The sequence below is a fragment of the Meleagris gallopavo genome, chromosome 17 (assembly GCF_000146605.3).
Source record: "Meleagris gallopavo isolate NT-WF06-2002-E0010 breed Aviagen turkey brand Nicholas breeding stock chromosome 17, Turkey_5.1, whole genome shotgun sequence".
NCBI classification, from domain to species: domain Eukaryota; kingdom Metazoa; phylum Chordata; class Aves; order Galliformes; family Phasianidae; genus Meleagris; species Meleagris gallopavo.
Window position 1 is genome coordinate 3,828,840 of NC_015027.2, and position 14,671 is coordinate 3,843,510.

A 14,671-nucleotide genomic window follows, 5' to 3' on the forward strand; every position below is an offset into this window, starting at 1 on the left:
CCTGCGCCGCTGTACTGCTGGCCGAGCTGCTGGAGCGAGTGGCCTTCTACGGCATCACTTCCAACCTGGTGCTGTTCCTCAACGGACCTCCCTACGGCTGGGAGGGCGCCCAGGCCAGCCAGGCCCTGCTGCTCTTCATGGGCATCACCTACCTTGTGTCGCCGTTTGGCGGCTGGTTGGCCGACGCGCTGCTGGGCAAGTTCGGCACCATCCTGCTCAGCATGGCTCTCTATCTGCTGGGCATGCTGGCCTTCCCCGTCATCGCCGCGCCGCACACCCGCCAGGGTCTCTGCGGGGACATCCCGTTGTTCCCCGTAGAGAACTGCTCCTCTCCGGCCGCCAACGCTACGCTGGCGCCGTGCTCCCAGCTGGGAGCCACCCGTTACTGCGCCGCCGCCACCTTCGTGGGACTGGTGCTGGTGGGGCTGGGAGTCGGGTCGGTCAAGGCCAACATCACCCCGTTCGGGGCAGATCAGGTCAAGTATTGCGTGGTGGCTGCCACGGCGTTCGGTGGTGCTGGTGTGGCCCAGGGGATGGGTGTCGGCCACGTTCAGTGGGGTGGATGGCGTGCCAACTGCTTCACGGAGGTGCTAAGCTTGGAGGGACTCGCGGCTTCCAGCTCCAGCTCCTGTGTAATGCAGGCTGCTGAGCCGTGCCCTGTTGGATGGGGTTTAGGAGTTTGCATCACGCCTGATCTCTTACGGCTTCTGGCTTCTGTGCAGCCCAGGAATCCAATCTGGATGAAGGTATCACCACACCGAGGAGCTGATTTGGGTTCTTGGTGGCCATGGAGTAGATTGTCAGCTATTCTACTGGTGGAGTTTGCATTGAGTTAATATGACCTCAGAGCTCCATCAGGTGGAATACCTGATAGATGTTTTAGCTTTGACAGGAGTAGCATGGGTCTTCTGGGGCAGCACTGCAGGGCCTTTATCGTCCTTCTGTGATGAATGAAGGATAGAGAACGGGCGTTGTTTAGCTGTAAGGTATTACAGCACTGTGCCCTGCAGTGGGATTTTTGTGCAGGCTGATGCTGTTCCAGATGACTGGTGGGAATGTGCTCTCTGAGCAGTAAGTGTATGACCTGAGCTGTTCTCATAAGGACATGTCCTGTCCAATGGTCATGCTGAGATCCAGTTCAGTGATATGATTCACAGGGTCATCGCTGCAGAACCAAGTGACTTTAAGGACAGTATTTGACAGATAGCTCATAGTTCAGTATGACCTGGAATGCACTGTTATGTGGTTTGTTTTTTTTTGTAGTCTTATGCTAAGGTAGGATGCTGACTGTGAGGAACTCACATTTAATTCCTGCTTTACAAATTGAGAATTTAAGATTATTAGATACTGAGCAGCTTTCCTAACAAATCCATTGTAGGTTCTGAAGAAGGGAACATACCTCCAATTCAGCTTACTGGTCCATTGAGTGCTGGCAAAAGTACGATGAAATTGTTTGTGAGAGGTTGGGATCTATCGCAATCTCTTTGCCAAGTGTCCCTCTATTCTCTATTGTGCATTTTACATTTCTCATTCTTTGGCATTTCACATATTATAGATTCTAGAGTGAAAGGCAGTATATAAATGTAAAACGTTATTATAGACTGGGATCGTATGTCTCCAGTGTATCAACTCTGTTTAAACCAGCACGAGCCCATCAAGTGAAATAGCTTTAATATGACTTTATCTTGTAAGGTGTTTTTCAAAACTGACTTCTTATCCTCAGGACACTTTATGACCATTAAATGTAAGAGATAAATAATGGCAGGGAGAGAGCAAAAGAAGAACCATTGCCAATGGAAGCATAGCTGCTGTAGCTGGAGTTTTTATGTTTATTTTTTGTCTTTTCCCTCAGGATTTCAGAGAAAGCAGTTATTGGCAAGGTGTGCAGGTAATTCCCAGTGATTTATGTAGGATAAAGCACAAGAAATATTTGTGCTGGTTTATAATCACTACTGCTCTACTGAAGACCAAATTTTTCTTCTCTGTTTCACTAGCATATGTGTTAAATGTGTGACAGTGTACCATTTACCTCATGGTGCAGTTCTGGGCCTATGAGTGGCTTCTCCCCAAATGGTAGCAGCAAACTGCTGGGTACATAGGAATAGATTGCTGAGAATAAAGGTGCTTCCCCCCCCCCCAGAAGCTGCAGACTGATCCAATGCTTATGTCTAACTCTGAGCTGATGCTTCTCAGAATATAAGCATGTGCTTATAAGCATGTGATGTGTATAACCTGGCAGTTTCCAGTTCCCCTTTTGGGTGGGAGTTTGCAGTCACTTCCTGTTTATGCAGCAGTTCATGACTTTTTAGAGTTGGGAAACTATATGACTATCCCTCGTTGTTGTGAAAGCTAATCTGAAGCCAAAAATCAGTGGTAAATGACTGTTCTGATATCAGCTGGTACCGTTGTTCTTATTAGAAATGAATCTGGTTTGGAGTTAAAGTGATTAGAGATGCTACTTTTATCCCACACAATTTCTCCTTTCTAAATTGCCACTCTAGTCATTAAATGTGTCCCTCTCTTGCCAAAAATCTTCCGGCTTTGCTACTTTAACAACAACGGTTTCAGCATTGCCAAAGTGCTGTTGGAAGTTGCTGGTATAAAGTGATTTTCAGCCTTTCTTCTGGGGAAGGATAGGAGACCCCATATAAAGAAAGGAAGGCTGCTAACAGCAAGTTGCCTTTTTTTATTTAACTTGGGAGATTGTGGACCTCAAACAATCTGAAGGCAACAGTTTGAAAACTGAACTTGTGGCATTCACATGTGCAGTACTAATTTATTTGCTTCCACAGCCAGGACAACAGTGAGAGGAAGCAGGCTGGCAACGTGGAGTGATCAAATTTTAGTATGAAAATTGAAGACAAAGTAGTTGTGCACAGCTTTGTTACAGAGCTCCCTCCAGTTGCTCTCAAACAATAACTGGTGAATCACTATGTGCTTCTATGGATTCCTGGCTCTTTACATAAAAATCAGGAGAACCTGCCTAATAGAACTTTAATATTTGAGCAATGTTGTCAAGCTGTAGGGACTGCTTGGGTCATCTTCCAAGATACTGGTGTTGAAAAATGCAGGAGAGGGGTAATTCAGCAAGTGATCATCTTTCTTCTAAGTCAGAATGAGGTCTGAGTGGGAATGTCGGTGCAGCTGTGCCATGGAGGTTGCTGTCAGTCACATATTTTTTAGTGACCACTTTCACAGAATGCTGTAGCTAAAGAACTAGTTATTCTCTTAGTTTGAGCTGTGTTTAACATTGTGGTTGTGACTGTTAGATGTTAACCTTATATCCTAAGCAGGCTTAGAGTATTGCAGGGCAGGGTTAAGGGGCTCTGTCCTCTACTGAAAGTGGTTGTAAATAACCTTCTTATTGCACAGCTCCTGTAGCACAGTGTTACAGGCACTTGAGATTCTTTAGCATGAGAACTGTGGTGGTAATTGCATCTCATCTGACCTTAGTGTAATGTACATGTTTTGTATTCAAAATTTTGGCTCTGAGAACCATTCCTTACTGTTTTGAAATCCAATGTTGTGTAGGTCCAATTATAACCCTCAGCATGCCATACTGATTTTCTTTCTGCATTTGGATTGGCTACATGTAAGGGATAGTTATCAGATCAAGAAAATGACCGTTTGGACAGCAGAAATTTCAAGGCTTAGGCTAAACTTTCTTTTGCAAAAGTGATGTTAGATGTCTTGAGAATAGCAAGTCTTATTTCCTCTTTAGGGGCCCACCTCAGTGCAGGCAGCAATGGCAGCTGGTCAGTGATTGACAATGCAGCTGTGACCAGAACGCTTACAGTTACTCCTTTTCTATCATTCTTTGGGTTTGGAGTTTTTTTTGTTGTTGTTGTTGTTGTTGTTACCTACAGCACTTACGTTGTGTGCATTAGATATTGGCTGTTGTTTGTTTCAGTTGGGGCACCTTTGAAACAATTTTAGTACAATGTTTTAATTCAGTGGTAGACAGTCTAGCATTCCAGCCTTGAAGTATTACTGATGTTTCCATTTCACTGGTGTTAAAAGTCGATTGAAAATAAACTTCAGTATGTTTTTCTTCTTCTTGACCACATATTAAAATGTATTATTTACAGTATTAGTAACAGAAGAGAGAAATAAATACCTATTATTCATTCAGTGAACACTTAAGAGAACAAATCTATCTTGTGCTGTTACAGAGTTCAGATAATAGCCAACAGGGAGAAACTCTGTATGGTCCTCTGTAAATATAGCTGATACTTTGGGTAGACGTTGCAATGTTTGAAAGGAACTACAAGGATTGCCTTTTAATTCTACTATGTTTTCTATTTCTTGTGAAGTGTCTTTGTAGCTCTTCCACCAGCTAGTCTGGTGGGATTTTTGATGAGTTATTAACGTTGGTCAATGAAATGCCATAGTGACATTTCAGGCATGGCTGTGATGTAATTTTCTGTGCACATACATATACCTTGATAGGAAAGCAGAACACGAACTCTTTTCTTTGTAGGTCTGTGGTGTGTCTATGTTCCTTTTTTTGTGACTGTCTCAGAAGGGATCCTGGAGAATGGGAGGGAAGTTCCAGGGAAGAGTCATGGTCAGTGGTTTCTGTGCAAGAAACCATGCAAAAGTCTATAACTTCCTGTACCTCAGAAAAGGCAGCTAAAAGAAGGATGTAACAGCAGTTTCTGGAAATGAGATGAGTAGAAATGGATCAGCAGTGGGATAAAGCTCAGCTAGCTGCCTTCTGTTGTCTTCTGGAGTTAGGGAACGCAAACAAGGCTAGTGTTAGGCAGGTTCAACATGGATAAATGGTGATGTTTGCAGCGTGTAATTACCTGGTGATCTCTTTGCCACAGGCTGTTATGGATTGTAAGAGCTGACCTGGGTTCAGGGGGCAGGCTGGACAAGTTCAGCAGGGGAAAAATTAAACTGCAGGTCATTAAGTAGATGGAGGCTATCCTTGGTTCAGGAAGTTTGTCAGGAGCTTCGAGTTGGAGGTTGGATAAACTTGATAGAAATCCCATGCTGTGCTTTCCCTGCTCCTACACTGTACCAAACTTTGCTTTCATGTCTTCACGTGTCTTTGCATAGTCACGAGCAAGGTCATTTGTGAGAGAGGATGGGAAGTCATTTTTTTGCACTAAGTATAAGAGAACTGAGACTTTATCATGAAGAAATTAAAACCTTTTGTCAAAAAGATTGATAATTCATTACCCAAATTGGAATGCTTTCTATGATGTAATTCTTTGCTAATACCTTGCTATCATTTAGGATCTGGGATAAATACCTAGTTTAATATACTACTACCCTTGATGACCCTTAAGATGAAGGAATGGATACCAATCTGATGCTGGAGAAGGGGAATTTCTAAGTTGCAGTCTCTGAGATAGTATCTGACTTGCCAACAGACATACTTCAGTGCCTAACAATGCTATGAACCGTGCATAGGAATAAATGCTTTAATATTTATTTTGTTCAGTTTGCTTAAACAATACAGTAAGGTTTCTGCACCATTGAGAAACCTGAAGCTATAAATCAAAACTGACAACTTTAAAAATGTATTTCAAGGTATAGTTTGTTTTTTGTATTGCAAACTAAACACAAATCTTTTCAAGATCTGGCAAAATGAGGAAGGGAAACTTGAAGTTAGAAGTTGTCAACAACTGACTCAGCAAGTCCAGTGTATGGTACTTAATGGTCAGTGTTAATGGCCTTTCAGTCATAAAACAGTGACAAATATGGTGTAACGGAATCTTCTATAGACAAGTTGGTCTTTTTAAATGTATTTCACATTTTAACTTGTGTAATTTCTCTTACATCACAACTTATGAGTTATCCTGAGTTCTTGTGACTAAATGACAACCACATGTGGTGACTCATGGTAGGCAATAGAGAATGAAGAGTGATGGTAAAAACTGTGCAGGATGATTCTGTAAGGTAGAGATGTCTTATTTACATTTGAGAAACACTTCAAGCAGAAAAAGAACACCGTGAACTGGGCTGACTTGATAGAAGGGAAAATATTTAATGGGGTTTTTACTGCCTGAAACCTCAAGCAGCCTGATTTTCTTTTTCCCCTTTTAAGGTCAGAATGGCAAGTCTTCAATTTATGTTCTGATGAGAGGAATTAGGACTGTGTTAAAACTTAAATTTGGAATTTGGGCTTTAATCACCAAATAGTCATTTGAGGCTTAGAAAATGGAACGTGATTAACTGTGAGCTATATGCAGTTGGAAGAAGCAATGGATGGATTTTGGGGTACTTTAACTTTTTTAGTAAAAAAAAAAGTTATTTCAATTTATGTGTGGCTTATGAGATGGTAATTTGAGCAAAGTTTGTCTAGAGAAATGAATTCTAATAAACACTCTTAATTTCCTTCAGAAATTGAACAACTTGTTTTTAATTTTTTCCAGGTCAAAGATCGAGGTCCAGAAGCCACAAGAAGATTTTTTAATTGGTTTTATTGGAGCATTAATTTGGGAGCTATTCTGTCTCTGGGAGGCATTGCATACATTCAACAGAATGTGAGCTTTGTTATTGGATACAGTATCCCAACAGTTTGCATCGGGATTTCATTCATGGTTTTCTTATGTGGTCAGAGTTTCTTCATCACAAAACCACCTGATGGTAGTGCCTTCACAGACATGTTTAAAATTCTTGCATATTCTTGTTGCTCAAGAAAAAGACACATGGAACATTCGACTAATAGGTTTGTAATGAGCTCTTTTGTATAGTCTGAATTACAATGAATCACTCTAAAAATTAAAACTAATTTGCACAGGCTAGCTGGCAGTAAGTCATAGGAGAGAACACACTAGAAGAAATTTGGTTCCTGGGGTTATATTGTGGGACCACTGGGATGAAAGAGATGCATTTCAAGATCACTGAATCTCTGCTGTTTTCAACTGAACTACTGAAAGTGTAATATTAACCAACTTTGCTGCTTTTAAACATTAGTGAACTTTCTGAACTGCCTAGGTACATTTGTGGGGCACCATCTGATTTTAAATACGCTGCCATCTGCATTCAGTGTTTTCTTATAAGGTTTGTTGGGTAGCTGAAATGTATGACCATAGCATACTGGTGGCTGAATTAGGTCACTGACTGTAGAATGTGTGAGGTCCCTCTGCAGCAATAGCTTTCACAGTTCACTTTGTAAGACAACTCAGTGAGTTAGAGTAACACATTTTGTGGTACTGTTAAGTTCTGCATATGGCACCCCCTTTTTATTTATACATGGGGATGAATGAGGGGAAAAAAGGAAATCTTTATAACAAACATCTCACCTTATGCTTTCACCTGCTACTGATCCATTCTGGTCTAGTTAATTTGTTGTTAAGAATAACTTATTTTGGAAATGCATGAGTTTTGTTGTTGTTGTTATTGTTTTTTAATAATGCAAGATAGTATTACAAGATGTCAAGTCAGGTTTTGTTGTTATTAAGTGAACCTATCCATGATCTTTTCAACAGTGAAGGCCAGGGAGTCCTTCAGCAGCCTCGTAAGCAGAGCCTGTTTGAGATGGCTAAGCTGTCACGTGGAGGTCCATTCAGAGAAGATAAAGTTGAAGATGTGAAAGCTCTCGTGAAGATTATCCCTGTCTTTTTTGCTTTAATACCTTATTGGACAGTGTATTTTCAAGTGAGTGGTTTCAAATGGTTGTGCACTCTTTGTCAAATGTAAAAAAAAACAATCTCAAATGTAAAGGCCATAACAGCCTCCTAACAACTGCATTTGAAAGATCTGGGGCTATATTGTTAAGCTGTAGTTCTGAACCCAGGCTGTAAACCTAACTCCTCTCTGAATATTGCCTCACAGAGCTTCTACTTGAAGAAAGTACATGAAAGTTGTTTTTTAGTGGGGAGGGGATGAGGATACTATAAAGTTTATTTACAGTTACCATTTAGTAGCTGTGATTCTAGAGAAGCCAAATATTGAAGAGGATTCTTCAGAACTCCAGTACTGGTTGCATGCCTTGTTTAATACCCATGTGTTCAGTAATTTTATCTATTTGTCTTTTATATACCTAGAGATGCATCACATAATATTCTGTTAGCAAAAATAATACTGAGTGATGGTAGCTGCTTTTGCATTTTTGCTTTGTTGGATAAAATAACTGGGGAAAGCTGAATCAACTTACCAGTATGCCAGTATATCTAATTTCACATTTCTTCTGGGTGCTCTCCTGTGTATATGAAGAATTTTCAGGCTTTTCCCCTGAAATTGAGAGATGAAAAGCAGTTACAGGGAATACTTTATAATTAAAATAAATTTCATAGCTGTACAAATTAATTTATCTTAAATATTGCACTGTTTCATCTTGCAGTTGATTCACATAGGTCAGGGTCAGTGGACTGGATTGCATTTTTAATTAATTCCTTTCTAGTTCTTCTTTAGTGGGATGAATTGGAGTAGCATCTATTTGGGGGAAAGAAGACTGTGACTGTATTTCAAATCACACGAATAAGTCTTTGTGCACTTCATAAAATGAAATTGATGGCTTAGAAACAGTTTATAATGTTCAAACAGTAGTTCTTTTTGGTTTCCTAAATTAGCAATTTACTTTTGGTGTAATCTATGTTAATTATGGTTAATTACTGGCATCATTTGGGCTTGTCCAAATAATCTCAACTCATCTTCTCTAATACTAGATGCAGACAACATACGTATTGCAAAGTCTTCATCTGAGAATTCCTGAAATAGCAAATGACACCAACTCAGTTCATACGGTAAGTAGGACACAACAAGTGAAAAGTATATTTTCTTTAGTGGAAATACAAAACATTTGTACAAAAACTCTAGAAAGTTAAGGTAACAGTTAAGGGGAATCAGCAGCTGTAAACATGGGGCATTTAAAAAGCATGAACTGCATGTACTACATTGATTTAGGCATATGTTCTAGTATACAGAGTTCAGACGGTGGATGTGAGCACAGCGAGGTGGTGGAGAGGCATTTCAAGAGTGGTGACAGTGATATGAGAAGCAAGCCATGTTCTGAATGGCCATGCACAGCTGTTACACCGCAAGATGAAGAGCATTTCAGTCAACTCATCTGCACAAATCAGCTGATGGTGGTGGCTATGGTGAAAAACAGCATTATGTAGATGAGGATTTGTTCTATCAAACAGTGTCATTGTGCTCTATCAGTTATAGTTTTCATGGAAATAAATAGGTGGCATTACTTTGCTTAATAAATACAACAATATATGCAAGAGAAACTGAAAAAACCTTCAATCTCAGCATTTCATGAAAAGTATTTTCTCTCTGTTACATAAATGGAAGAAAAATCCAACCCTTAAGCATGAAATTCCTAACTTCAGTCATCTATTCTTTTAGTTTCCAGCAGCCTGGTTGACTATGTTTGATGCAGTGCTTATTCTCATCCTAATACCCTTAAAAGATAAATTAGTGGACCCCATTTTGAAGAGGAATGGCTTGCTCCCATCATCACTGAAGAGGATTGCAGTTGGGATGTTCTTTGTGATGTGTTCAGCGTTTGCTGCAGGTAAGAAAGCAACTTGGAGATATGCTTATTTAATCAGCAATTTGAAATTAAGTTTTTGAAAGCCTTGAATCTTTAATTCAAGAATATTCAAGAGTCTTTTTCATGAGATAGCTGGAACACAACTGCATGGACACATTTCCTACAATGAAGGACATTTTATTCAAAGGTTACTAGACTGGTTTGAATTTTTCCAATAAAATAGGAGCATTTTTCCTGCCTGAAATAGACTTTGAGTATGCCTTTTAAAATCAACTTTAAGTTGATTTTAATAAGTTAGGATTTTCAGGTTTATATATTTGCTTAATTAACTGCCAGCATTACCTTCTAGTATGCTTGATTCAGGACAACAATTTATCTTCAGCCATATTTTCATAACAGATGCCTTATCTTCACTGATCAGTGCTTGGCTGAACAATGTGTTTAGCATTTGGATTTGAAGCCTTTAGTGCTCCTACTATAAACTTTATTATATTATGGAAGACCATGTTCTCTGATCTATTACTTGTTTATCTTGAAGTTGAACATTTATTTATCCTGAAAAACAAAGAGGTTCAGAAATTAAGTATGCTCCTTCATGCAGTCTGACTTTTGAGTTTAAAATAATTGAATTTCTACCTAAAATCCTTTCCCTTTATCTGAAATAATAAAGTTAGGTTATTGCTGAACAAGAGTTTCTTCTTCCCACTATGGGTTTTTTTTTTTCCACTCCCTTACCTTAATGTTCCCTATTGTTTGGGAATTACTGTAGTGTAAAATAGCTTAGCTATAGCATGAAAGGAAAAAGATGGCATCTCTGTTCAAACCATAAATCAGCTGCATTTGAGATGATTTAAAGCTGTTAAGCACTGCTGATGTGGAACTGAACATCTCTGAGCAATGCTTCATAGAATGAATAGCCTTCATCCAGTATCACTGTAATGAACATATTGATAAAGCATGATAGCATTAAATAAATTAATTTTAGCAGTTGTAATCTCCTATATTTTAGGGAAAGGGACACTTTATATGGCTATTATGATTTCTTTCAATGAGAGAGATAATTACCTTATTAGGTGAAGGTCACTTTGTATGTGGGCAAGTAAAGTTCTTTTAGCAAAGTCATTTAAACTTAAAATAGGAATGTTTCTCTCATTCCATGTTACACAGGACACTGCTACCAGCAAAAGAAGGTGATGTAAAACAGTTAAATGTCAGCTCTTTAAATAGAACCTGCTGGCTCACATGGAACTGAACTCAAAAACAGTAATATCAGTATTAGTACTTGGGGGGACTGAAGCATATTGAGCATGGATTGCTAAGTTGGGGGAATGATTTCACGTAACAGAATCCTTAATGTCAAATGCCTTCTGTTCTATTCACCTACAAATATGATGCACAATTCTGTTGGTTTGATTACTTGCAATCTGGGTGGAAAGTTGAACCTTTTAGAATAATTTGGCATCCATTCATAATGTGAATTCAAGTGCTTTCATTGTGGCAGCTTTGAGGCACAGGGGACTCTGTTTAATGGGGAAAAGCTTCTGTTGTCTCTTTCATAATTTTTTTTATTTTCTCATTAAACTGTATTTCTAGAAGCCATATTTTAATGTTTCTAACTTGTCTCAGTTTCTGCATTAGAGGAAATGATTTCAATTTTGAGAACTTGAGGATGTTAATATCTTAGCTTGAAGTCTTGCAGAAGTGTACTAATGATTTGTTCGGGCCGTGTTTCCATTTTAACTTGCTTATCTAACTGGCATTAGTTCTGGACACAATTATGGCTTCCTATTAGGTGCTCAGATTGTATTAAATACCTTATAAACTGTGTGAGACTGCAGCTGATGAGACATAGCAAACATTTGCTGCGCTTCATGCATTTTACTGTACATTCTAAGCAGCAGGATTTGAGGTTATTCAGCTGGAAAACCTACTTCATTTATAGAGTTTAAACAATTATTTCAAGAATTTAAGATTCTTTTAACTACAAATAAAGTAAGATTAAACTTGAAGCTTGCCTCTCAAAGACTAAGAATCAATTGGTTCTAGATTCTGTGGCAGTTTAGTATAGTGTAGTTACACTCCTGTGTTGCTAAATACCACCTAAACTTCTTACGATGTGAAGAATGTCAAACACATTAAGGATCTCTAGCTGCTTTGAAGAACCATAATTTTGTGCTAAATATATATGAAGGAAGTTATGCACTAGTTCTTGCCTGAATCTGCTTTGTTAATGTTCTAAGTTCCATTCTACACTGTTGGCTACATTAAAAACAAAACATCAAGATACCCTGCTTTATTTTAATTACTTCATCTTCTCATGGTTCAGAGGGCACTGAGTTAATTGAAGAGCTAAAAGAAAGATACCTTTAAAAAAGGTGTCAGTGATCACCTGGAAGGAAACGAGGAAGGCAGAGAAAATGTGGTGGCCCAACACTAAGCACTGAACTAAGAGTTCAGAATAGTCATTACCTCAAAAACAGATGGTATGAAGGAAATCACTCTTTATAACACATTTGGAATCATTTTAATAAGCAAAATGGTTCCAGGCTCACCAGCACCCTGTGATACTTCAAAGAAGTAGTTTCTGAAGATGTATTTAAAAAAGAAAAGCAATGACAAAAAAGCCACACATCCCCTAAAAAAGAACCAGATCAAATTTTGTGTGAGAAAGCTCTTAACTAATCCATCTGGCAAAAGGTTAAGTATTTTTATAATTATTGCTACTGAATGAGAATGTAGCTGCTGCAGTTCTCTGGCAGAGGAACTATGCTCCTTAAAGTAACTATAATAAGAGTAGTCTGTAGTGATTTCTGTTCAGAAGAGGAAATGCATATTCCTATTTAATAAATTGTAATTGACGTGTGTAGGACTGAATGCTTATTTAATTCTTAATTCCTCTTAAGTGTTTTTTTTTTTTTTTCCCCACTCCCACTCCATGTAGGAATTCTGGAAAGCAACAGACTGAAAATTGTAAAGATCAAAACAATCAATCAGACAATTGGAAATGTTACATACCATGCTGCAGATCTGCCAATATGGTGGCAGATTCCTCAGTACGTGCTCATCGGATTCAGTGAAATATTCGCAAGTATAGCAGGTAAGAGATTCTGTGTCTTAGATCTGCTTTCTTCTCTATCACAAATGATGGGTTCTCAGAAAATACTTTCTTTTCGAATCATTATAAATGAGCACTGATGTCCTCAGATGTAATATTATGCAGTATAACTTAATTGCTTGCTTTCCCTTCGTATGTTGTTATTCCCATTTGAAAGTTGGCTTTATAAGAAGTCTTCTCAAAACTGAATTTCAGGCAGAGCAATATTTGAATGTTTGCCTGCTATTCAGTTGGCATGGGATATGTGCAAGCCCTAATGGCAGACAAGATAGCCTTTTAACAGTGTATTTTAAAAAGAGTGGTTTTAATGCTGTATTATTACCTCTGAAATGCAAATAAAATTTGTTCTATAACTTTTCCGCTTAGAAACTGAGCTCACAATTCAGATCGTCAGTTAGGATGTGGAATCTTCCTTTCTGAAGGCAAAAAGGAAGGAACCACTCTTTAAAAATCAAAATTTATTCCCAATTTAAATTCATGTTGCTTGAGTTTCTACATCTGTATGATGAGTTAAGTGACACTAAAAAAATTGTTTTCAATTAAGCTGAAAGTGAAATGGGATGAGAGGGTGAAAGGGGTATTAAATCTTATTTTCTGACCTGTTTCATATACACACATGACTAGTTAGCACAAAGAAACAGCCAATTTATCTGTTATCTCTGCTGTGGCTAATGCTGCCTTATTGCAATTAGACAGAGTGTTACTGTGAATCTCTTAGTGCAGTGTTTACATATCTAGTGCTTGGGAAAATGCTTACTAATAATAGAAAAATGTTCTTGATCACATAAGTAGTTATTTTGGTGCTACTTCAGTAGAATTGCAGCATTACCTGATGTAATACATTGGAAGCTCCAGTGACTTCATTTCAGAATTTTCTGTTACCTGCTTACCTACAGTTACTTATTAACGTGTTGTAGTACTGTTTCAGAATATTAAACTTAGAAGATCATCCGTTCAAACTGGCTTTATGCTTAGCTCTTTCCCTTAGTTTGCTTAGAACAGAGTTTCCTGGTTTCATTCTCCCTGTAACTGGTCACTTTCATTCCTCACACTGGGCAAGCACAGTGAGTAAAACAAGATCCCCTGATTCTTTAAGATCTTGCTGGCAGTGGCCCCAGCTGTCACATGTTCTGTGGAGGAGATAGCTTCTACTCTATCAGGTTTCTAGTTATGTGTGGTTGGCTGTCATCACAGCTGTTGGGAAATGAAACAAAGTGTCTGGGTTTCTTTGCAAGGAGAAAAAAAAAAATGTGGCTTTCATGGGTTGGGTTCCTATTCCTATTTCTGAAACAGCTTTGTGTGTTTATCTGCACAGGTAGTAGGTGTCTGTAAGTTTTTTTCCAACTTGGTAAAAACTGCTGCAACTATTCCATTCCAAATTTAGCAGATCTGGAAATTGCTTGTCTCCATGCCCCGCAGTGATGTGTAGGCAAGTCCTCCCTTTGCTTCAACACTTGGAAGGCGTGGGGAGAGTTCACTATCTTTAAAGCACACCAAGACTCAGATGCTAAAAGCCATAGATTCTTAAATGGAAAGTATAATTTGATGGCACAGTATCCTCTGCAGAGGAACACAGCTGCATAGCCACTGCTATCCTGTATTACACTGCATTTCAGCATGTATGAACAGTAGCCATCACAAATCCAAAATAGAACAACCTGGAGATGGAAGTCATGCTTAATCAAGTTGCTTACTGCAACTGAGGCTATATTTAACTTTAATCAAGAGTAAAATTTTTTAGTTTTAGTTCCAACTTCAGGGACCATGCTAATTAAACTGGAACTCAGGGAAACAGATGATTCATTGTAATGCTAGTATTCATGCAAACGTAAATTTCTTCTCTTACACATTGTTGTTTCTCCTTTTTATCAGTCTGCTGCTGATTGAGCTCCAATTTAAGGATTGGTTTGGTGGTATTTCTGTTTTTTCTTTTTTTTTTTCCCCTCCCCCCAACTGCTTTACTGGACTTTTTTGTGGAAAGCAAAGCCTTTAAGGCTTACATTATTCTTATGAGAATACCCTGCTGTTTGTCTGCACTTGCTGCATCTGTATCAACAGCTTTGTGACTTCAAAAGCTGTTAGTTGGTCATGTTTAAAAA

General features: G+C 38.7%; 1 protein-coding gene across 1 annotated transcript in view; it reads left to right on the forward strand.

Moving 5' to 3' along the window:
• Window positions 1-2: 2 nt before the first annotated feature.
• The window catches only part of SLC15A4 (solute carrier family 15 member 4), a gene marked incomplete at its 5' end in the record, with an annotated part of 21,516 nt that continues 6,847 nt past the window's right edge, over window positions 3-14,671 (forward strand). The window contains 6 exons of the mRNA XM_010720230.2: window positions 3-476; window positions 6,387-6,682; window positions 7,446-7,614; window positions 8,625-8,702; window positions 9,310-9,478; window positions 12,399-12,554. Of these exons, the coding sequence (XP_010718532.1) occupies window positions 3-476; window positions 6,387-6,682; window positions 7,446-7,614; window positions 8,625-8,702; window positions 9,310-9,478; window positions 12,399-12,554 (1,342 nt within the window). The remainder of the gene's footprint in view (window positions 477-6,386; window positions 6,683-7,445; window positions 7,615-8,624; window positions 8,703-9,309; window positions 9,479-12,398; window positions 12,555-14,671) is intronic.